This window comes from Ursus maritimus, unplaced genomic scaffold (genome assembly GCF_017311325.1).
Source record: "Ursus maritimus isolate PB19 unplaced genomic scaffold, ASM1731132v1 scaffold_25, whole genome shotgun sequence".
In the NCBI taxonomy this organism is placed as follows: Eukaryota; Metazoa; Chordata; class Mammalia; order Carnivora; family Ursidae; genus Ursus; species Ursus maritimus.
In genome coordinates, this window is record NW_024425008.1 from 23,906 (window position 1) to 32,940 (window position 9,035).

Consider the following 9,035-nt stretch of genomic DNA (forward strand, 5'->3'; position numbering starts at 1 on the left):
CAGGCTGGACACCCAGAGGAAGCCTGAGGCCCACAGCACTGACCCAGGTGGTCACCCAGAGCTGACCGGGCTGATGAGTCTGGCACCTGTGGCCCCAGAGAACTAAGCCAGGCAGCTGGTCTGGAGACATCCAGGAAGCACATGGGCGCTGGGCCCAGGGGCACCCCAGGCCTGGGCAGCTGCTGTCCTGCCCTGACCCTGGCAGGGGTGAGACTCTGGTGCTCACACAGCCTCCTCTCTTGCAGCCTCCACCATGGCCCCATCGGTTTTCCCACTGGCCTCCGGCTGCGGGGCCACGACCGGCTCCACAGTGGTCCTGGCCTGCCTGGTGTCTGGCTACTTCCCCGAGCCAGTGACCGTGTCCTGGAACTCCGGCTCCGTGACCACCTTCCCGTCCGTCCTGCAGTCCTCAGGGCTCTATTCTCTCAGCAGCATGGTAACAGTGCCCTCCAGCCAGTGGCCCAGTGACACCTTCACCTGCACCGTGGCCCATCCGGCCAGTAACACCAACGTTGTCAAGAAAGGTGAGGATGGGCCATTGGGAGTGTGTCTGCTGGAAGACAGGCCAGGTCGGTTGGCCCACTGCACCCCAGGGCACAGGGGAGGCACCGCTGTCTCCCCCACCTGAAGGCCTCCCAATTCGGGGAGGAGGTCCTCTGGGTGTTGCTGCCTGGCCCACTGAGAGCACAGGCGGCTTACCCCCACTGCAGTCCCTGATCTGGGAACCCCCCAAGACCTGGTTGTCACCTACACCCACCCCAACCTGTGCCCACCCCAGGCTTCCAGTAACCCCCAGTCTGCTCTCTCCACAGTGATCCAAGACTGCAACTGTGTGACCCCACAGCCTCCATGCCGAGGTGAGTCAGCAGGGCCTTGCTCTCCACCCAAGCAGATGGCCCACACACACCACAGCCTGGTGGGGGGAATGGATGTTCAAGAGGAAGCCCACCCACACGCTGACCCCTGCACTCTGTCTCCCTTACCATCCCAGATTTGCTGGGAGGGCCTTCGGTCTTCATCTTCCCCCCGAAACCCAAGGACATCCTCAAGATTGCCCGAACCCCTGAGGTCACATGTGTGGTGTTGGACCTGGGCCGAGAAGACCCTCAGGTCCAGATCAGCTGGTTCGTGGGTGACCAGGAGGTGCGCACGGCCAAGACGAATCCACGCGAGGAGCAGTTCAACAGCACCTACCGTGTGGTCAGTGTCCTTCCCATCCAGCACCAGGACTGGCTCAAGGGGAAGGAGTTCACCTGCAAGGTCAACAACAAAGCCCTCCCATCCCCCATCGTGAAGACCATCTCCAAGGCCAGAGGTGGGCAGCAGGGTGGGGGTGCAGGGAGGGTCCGGGGTGGGGGCCTTGCAGACCAAGACCAGCCCTTCATCCTCGGAGTGACCATGTGTGCTGACCTCTGACCCACAGGGCAGGCCCAACAGCCCAATGTGTACGTCCTGCCGCCATCCCGGGACGAGATGATCAAGACCACAGTCAGCGTGACCTGCCTGGTCAAAGACTTCTACCCACCTGACATTGATGTCGAGTGGCAGAGCAATGGACAGCAGGTGCCAGAGACCAATATCCGAACAACCCCGCCCCAGCTGGACGCGGATGGGACCTACTTCCTCTACAGCAAGCTCTCGGTGGACAAGAACCGCTGGCAGCAGGGAGAAACCTTCTCATGTGCGGTGCTCCATGAAGCCCTACAGAACCACCACATAGAGCTGTCCCTCTCCCAGTCTCCGGGTAAATGAGCAACATGCCCGGCACCCCTGCAAGCCCCCCACCCACGGGCTCTCAGGGTCCCATGAGGACGCTGCAGCCCCCACCCCTGTGTACATACCTCCCGGGCAGGCACCCCTGCATGAAATAAAGCACCCAGCACTGCCCTGGGACCCTGCGACGCTGTCATGGTTCTTTCCGAGGCAGGCTCAGGACACCCGGGCCTCTGGGCGGCACAGACAGGCCGGCTCCCAGGCTAAGGGGTCACCACTGGTGGCAGAGAGCGGGACTCACGGGGGCCTGGACCCCGAGTGGGCAGGTCTGCACAGGCTGCCACAGCGTGTGGCCAGGATTGCCTGAGGCAGGAGAGGGGACTTTCTCAGAGGTGGCAGGCGCTCCGGGCCATCCCTCAGGCCAGGGGCTACCCAGGGCTGGAGGGTGTGGACAGGGATTGCAGAAGCCCCTCCAGAGCCCCCAGGGAAATGAGCACACGCTCTTTCCCACCTCTGTACCAGCCCAAGCTGTGGGATGCTGGCCTGTCCTCCTGCCCTGGGCCCCCTGTCCCCTGGGCCTCCTGAGACATTGTGTGGCAGCTCTGTGTCAATGCAGTAGCCGTGCCTGACCCGTGTGTGGGGACAGGCCCTCCTTTGCCCTCAGCACTCCACGAACAGGTCCCCACCCTCCCTCAAGTGCGGGGGTCCTGCCTAGCTTCATCCTGCCTGGGGCCAGGCCTGTCCACTCGTGGGGACACTCCTCCTCGAACCCCAGAGGTGCAGAGGCAGGGGGCCCTGCGTGCCCAGGGGAGGGACCACCCCAGAGGCCCACTTGGACGCTGAGTCCACACCCACTGAAAACAAGCCTGTCCTGCTGAGCAGTGCCACCTGCACGCACACACACACTCACACATGTGCACATGCGGGTCCATGCACACACATGGGTGCACACTCACACACATTCACACATGCATGTCCATGCACACATGTGTGTACACGCTCACATGCATGTACATGCACACGTGTGCACACCATGACGTGCACACTCACATGTTGATGTACATGCACACACATGGGTGCACACTCACGCACACTCACACACGCACGTCCATGCACACATGTGTGCGCACTCACGTGCATGTGCACACACACATGTGCACACCACGACGTACACACATGCACACTCACACGTGATCGTACATGTACACACATGGATGCACACTCACATTCACACACATGTACGTGCACATGCCCACTCACACGCCTGTACATGCACACTGTGCACACCCAGACATGCACACATGCACACTTACACACGATTGTACATGCACACGTGTATGTGCACTCATGTGTACACACACACATGTACACTCACACATGTGTGCACACTCATGCATACATACATGCATGCACAAACTCGGGTACATGCTACATGCTGCACACTCACACACGCACGTCCATGCACACAGGCCTTACACACTGGGCCTCACACGGGACAACCGGCATGGGCCCAGACCAGAGCCGGTCTCGGGAACCCTCACCATGGACACCAGCCTGCTCCCTACCCCCTCCAACACCCATCAGCTGCTCAGCAGCTCATCCACACCCTGACCACACTGACCAGCCCTCCTCTACCCCAAGGCACCTGCACCCCTCCCAACACCCACAAAACCCCCACACCCAGCTTGTCCTGACACTCCCACCTACTCATTCTCAAGGACACTCCCTGACACTGACCAGCCCTTCCCTGGACTCTGCTGACCCTCCCACCCTCTGGACCTGGCCCCCAGGGGAAGAGGCCACGAGGCGGTCAGGGCGCCTTCCCCCAGGGGTCCCCAGCACAGGGCAGAGCAGAGAGGGAGGGGGTCCCCCACTGGCCAGTCCCAAGCTGGAGAGCTGGGGGTGCTGAGGCTGGACCCTGAGGTTGCAGAGGGCTCTGACTGTCCCCCAGGGAATCACCCCCACGGGCAGGCACGGCACTGACCACCCCCTTCCTGTCCAGAGCTGCTCCTGGACGACAGCTGTGCCGAGGACCAGGACGGGGAGCTGGACGGGCTGTGGACCACCATCTCAATCTTCATCACCCTCTTCCTGCTCAGCGTGTGCTACAGTGCCACTGTGACCCTCTTCAAGGTGGGCATCCCCACACGTCCCCTCACTGTGGCCTGCTGTCCCCACGCCATCCTTGTGCTATCCCCACGCTGTCCCAACATGTCCCCACGCTGTCCCCACGCTGTCCTCGTGCTGTTCTTGTGCTGTCCCCACGCTGTCCCAGCATGTCCCCATGCTGTTCCCATGCTGTCCACACGCTGTCCACACACTGTCCACACACTGTCCCCACGCTGTCCCAACATGTCTCCATGCTGTTCCCATGCTGTTCTCTTGCTGTTCCCATGCTGTCCCCATGCTGGTCCAACATGTCCCCATGCTGTCCCCACACTGTCCACACACTGTCCTCATGCTGTCCTCACGCTGTCCACACGCTGTCCACACACTGTCCCCATGCTGTCCTCACGCTGTCCCCACGCTGTCCACACACTGTCCTCGTGCTGTCCTCACGCTGTCCCAACATGTCCCCATGCTGTCCCCACACTGTCCCCATGCTGTCTACACGCTGTCCCCATGCTGTCCTCATGCTGTCCCCACACTGTCCACACACTGTCCTCGTGCTGTCCTCACGCTGTCCCACCATGTCCCCATGCTGTCCCCACGCTGTCCCCACACTGTCTACACACTGTCCCCATGCTGTCCTCATGCTGTCCCAACATGTCCCCATGCTGTTCCCACGCTGTCCACACGCTGTCCACACGCTGTCCCAACATGTCCTCATGCTGTTCCCACGCTGTCCACACCCTGTCCACACACTGTCCAAACGCTGTCCCAACATGTCTCCATGCTGTCCTCACGCTGTCCCCATGCTGTCTACACGCTGTCCCCATGCTCTCTACACACTGTCCCCATGCTATCCCCACGCTGTCCCAACATGTCCCCATGCTGTTCCCACGATGTCCACACGCTGTCCACACACTGTCCACATGCTATCCCAACATGTCCCCATGCTGTCCTCATGCTGTCCCCATGCTGTCCCCATGCTGTCCCCATGCTATCCCCTCGCTGCCCCTCTGTCCCCTTGCTGTCCCCTCACTGTCAGGTACTCTCCCAAACTCTTGACCCCTCACTGCTGCCTCACTGTCCCCTTGCTGTCCCCTCACTATGCCCTCACTCTCCCCACTCTCCCCACACTGATCCCTCACTGACTCCTCACTGACCCCTTGCTGTCCCCTCACTGCCCCATCATGTGGCCCCGTTGTACCCCCGTTGTCCCCCCGCTGCCCCCTCACTGGCCTCCACTGCATCCTGCAGTCCCCTCACTGTTCGCCCACTGCGCCCCCGCTGTCCCCGTGCTCTCCGCCTAGTTGCCCAGTTGCTATCCCCCCGCCTTCCCCCCTCTGTGCCCCTGCAGTCCCACAGCTGCCCCCTCGCTGTCCACATCACTGTCCCCCCATTGTCCCCCCGCTGCCCCCTTGATGTCCACCTCACTGTCCTCCCAACTCCCCCACTGCCCGCCCCTACGCTGTCCCCACTGCTCACCACTGTCCCTTGCTGATACACCTTTGCTGCCCCTCACTGCCCCCCACTGTCCCCCCATTGTCCCCCCGCTGTCCCCCAGCTGCCCCTTTGCTACCCCCTTGCTGTCCCCTCACTGCCCCATCATGTGGCACCATTGTCCTCCCGTTGTCCCCCCGCTGCCCCCTCGCTGGCCTCCACTGCATCCTACTGTCCCCTCACAGTCCGCCCACTGCCCCCCCCCACTGTCCCTGCACTCTCCACCTCGTTGCACAGTTGCTATACCTCCACCTTCCCCCACCCCGTGCCCCAGATCCCACAGGTGCCCCCTCGCTGTCCACCATCACTGTCCCCCTGTTGTCCCCCCGCTGCCCCCTTGCTGTCCACCTCACTGTCCCCCCCGCTCCCCACTGCTCCGCCCTCCGCCGCTGTCCCCTACAGCTGCCACTGCCCCCTCGCTGTCCCTGCTGCTCCTCCCACCAGGCACCCCACGCACTCTCCCGTCCCGGTGTGGGTGGCAGGCTCTGGCGGAACGGTCGTAGGTCCCAGGCTCGCTCACCCCTGGCCGCCGCCTGCAGGTGAAGTGGATCTTCTCTCGGTGGTGGAGCTGAAGCCTGTCGTCCGACTACAGATGTGATCGGGCAGGGGGCCTAGGGCCGCCCTGCAGAGGTGTCCAGGCTGCCCTCGACCCAAAGGAACCAGCTAGCATCGTGTCATGCGCTTGGCCTGCTGCCAGGCCTGTCTCTGCCACTCCCCACCTCACCACCCTCTGTCCCCACCGCCACCCTGGGCCTGCCCCTCCACCCTCCGGGCTCGTGGACACCGTGGGCTGCACCCTGCCCCAGACCCCCCATTTGGAGGATCAACGCGACAGCAGGCTGTGCCCCCAACCTGAGCTGACAGACACTGGCTGACCCCTCCCCAGCAGCCACCGAGATATGGCTGGGGCCGCACCGAGCCATCGGGGCAGGATGGCCCTCACCGGGACGACCCCGGGCTTGGCATCCGCGGTCATCCTGGAGGAGGTGGACGGCCCGCGATCCCAGGGTCTGGCTGGCTGGGACCGGCCTCGTGCAGCCCCGTCCCGGCCAGGCTCCAGAGGACAGGACACCCCCAGAGCAGGCACGTTGTCTCAGATCCTGAGGAAACCACGGGCCACCATCGCCCCACAGAGAAGCTTCCGACGTGCCACGAATGGTCAGTCAGACCTTCTCCACCAGTGGAGAACATGCGGAAAAGGCCCCGGGCCTGCGGCCACTGCAGGAGCCCCCAGGGACAGGTGGCACCATCCGGGGAAGGAGTGACGGCAGCCAGATGGGCCTCCTGCAGAGGCACCTGCTGACCTGGTCGCCAGGCAGGCGGGACGCAGCCTCAGTGCACAGAGGTGGACGGGTGCTGGGAGGCCAGGACAGCAGGCCCAGCCCGCACCGTCCTGTGGCCTGGCCCCGAGGCACGCTGGGCAGGAACGCCTGCTTGCTCCGGGGAAATTGGGGCAGAGACAAGATGACCAGAGAGTGCCGCGGCCTTGGGGCCCAAGCCAGGCGGACCCGCAGGACAATCTCCGCCCGGGCTTAGAGCGAGTGCCAGGTCGGAGCCCCTGCATGGGAGAGACGGTTGTGCAGGGCAGGAGAAGCGGAGCCCCCATGCCCCCTGGGAGAGAATGCACACCCACCACTCATAGGAAACCCACTGCTGTAGCTTGGGTAGTTGTTTTCTTCTCCTGAAATTTCTGGAGCGCAATAATGTCCTTTACTGCTGCTTCTCCCTTTCTTTAATGACAATAAAACACCCTAAAAATTCCAGCACTCGCTGGGGAAAGTCTTCCTCTGTCGATGCTCCTGGTGGGATGCCCGGCCTGGCCGCGCCGTGCATTGGCTCCCTCCCGCCGTGGGGGGCCAGCACCCCACAGCTCTGGGCTCCCAGTGGGTGAGGAAGGCAGCCGGGAACAGTGCAGGGCCAGGGGCCGCCTGGGCCGTGGGCAGAAGCAAGAGACACGTGGTAGGTGTGCGTTAGTCAGCACGGGCTGCCGGGCAGAAGAGCCACAGTCTGGCGGCTTCAACCTCACGTGTGTCTGTTTCCACAATCCTGGGAGCTAGCAGGGAGAGAGGCAGGCCTCGCAGGGCAGGCGCCTCCTGGGGTCTCTGCCCCTGTCCTCACGTGGCCGGTCCTCCGTGTGTGTCTGTGTCCTCGTCGTCTGCTCTTACAAGAGCAGGAGGCCGCACTGGGGACCAGCCACACTGGGCTGGTTAATGACCTCCTTTTACCTTATCACCTCTCCAAAGACCCCATCTCCAAATACTGTCCCATTCTGAGGTCCTGGGGTCAGCGCTTCAAGACTCGAATTTGGGGGCACAATGTAGGACAGCTGTGGGACGGGAGAACATTCCAGCCCTCAGGGACCCTGGGGGCTCAGGCTGCCGTCCTTAGGGTCACTCCACACCCTCCATCCCCTTCGCCCTACACATCTACCTAGAAGCCAATCTGCCGATGGACCACGCGGCCTGCCCAGCCCCCTCTTCCTCTCGGTCCCAGGGCTACCCCCACTCCCATCCCCTGGACCACACATCAGCCTCCATCCCACCCCCCCACATGCGAATGCCAGGATCTCCCACAACAGGTGGACCCCATGCTCTCCTGGCTGAGCACCAGGCACTGGCACAACTGTGCCCTCGCCCTCAGAGAGAGAATGCCCACTCTTTGAGAACTACCACCCACCAGGCCCTGAGGCTCCCACCTGAGACCCTCCAATGCTGTCCTACCACGAGGATCCAAGAGGGGAACACACACGGGCTCCCACGCACACACATGCTCACATGCACATAGAGACACACGCACACACACACAGGCTCCCACGCACACACATGCTCACGTGCACATAGAGACACACGCACACACACACAGGCTCCCACGCACACACATGCTCACATGCACATAGAGACACACGCACACACACACAGGCTCCCACGCACACACATGCTCACATGCACATAGAGACACACGCACACACACACAGGCTCCCACGCACACACATGCTCACGTGCACATAGAGACACACGCACACACACACAGGCTCCCACGCACACACATGCTCACGTGCACATAGAGACACACGCACACACACACAGGCTCCCACGCACACACATGCTCACGTGCACATAGAGACACACGCACACACACACAGGCTCCCACGCACACACAGGCTCACGTGCACACAGAGACACACGCACACACACACAGGCTCCCACGCACACACAGGCTCACGTGCACACAGAGACACACGCACACACAGGCTCTCACGCACACAGAGGCTCACGTGCACACAGAGACACACGCACACGCAGGCTTTCACGCACACACAGGCTCACATGCACACAGAGACACACGCACACACAGGCTCTCACGCACACACAGGCTCATGTGCACACAGAGACACACGCACACACAGACTCTCACGCACACACAGGCTCACGTGCACACAGAGACACACACACACAGGCTCCCACGCACACACAGGCTCACGTGCACACAGAGACACACGCACACACAGGCTCTCACGCACACACAGGCTCACGTGCACACAGAGACACACGCACACACAGGCTCTCACGCACACACAGGCTCACGTGCACACAGAGACACACGCACACACAGGCTCTCACGCACACACAGGCTCACGTGCACACAGAGACACACGCACACACAGGCTCCCATGCACACACAGGCTCACGTGCACACAGAGACACACGCACACACAG

General features: G+C 62.4%; 1 gene segment (V, D, J or C); it reads left to right on the top strand.

Annotated features, from left to right (window-relative positions):
- Nucleotides 1-221: 221 nt before the first annotated feature.
- LOC103676897 lies at nt 222-5,875 on the top strand (the record flags this gene model as incomplete). The annotated part of the segment is given in 6 exon segments: nt 222-524; nt 813-857; nt 992-1,315; nt 1,424-1,744; nt 3,716-3,846; nt 5,859-5,875. Coding segments are annotated over 6 exon segments (1,109 nt in total), but the record flags the coding sequence as incomplete, so codon positions are not given.
- Between the last annotated feature and the right edge of the window lie 3,160 nt (nt 5,876-9,035).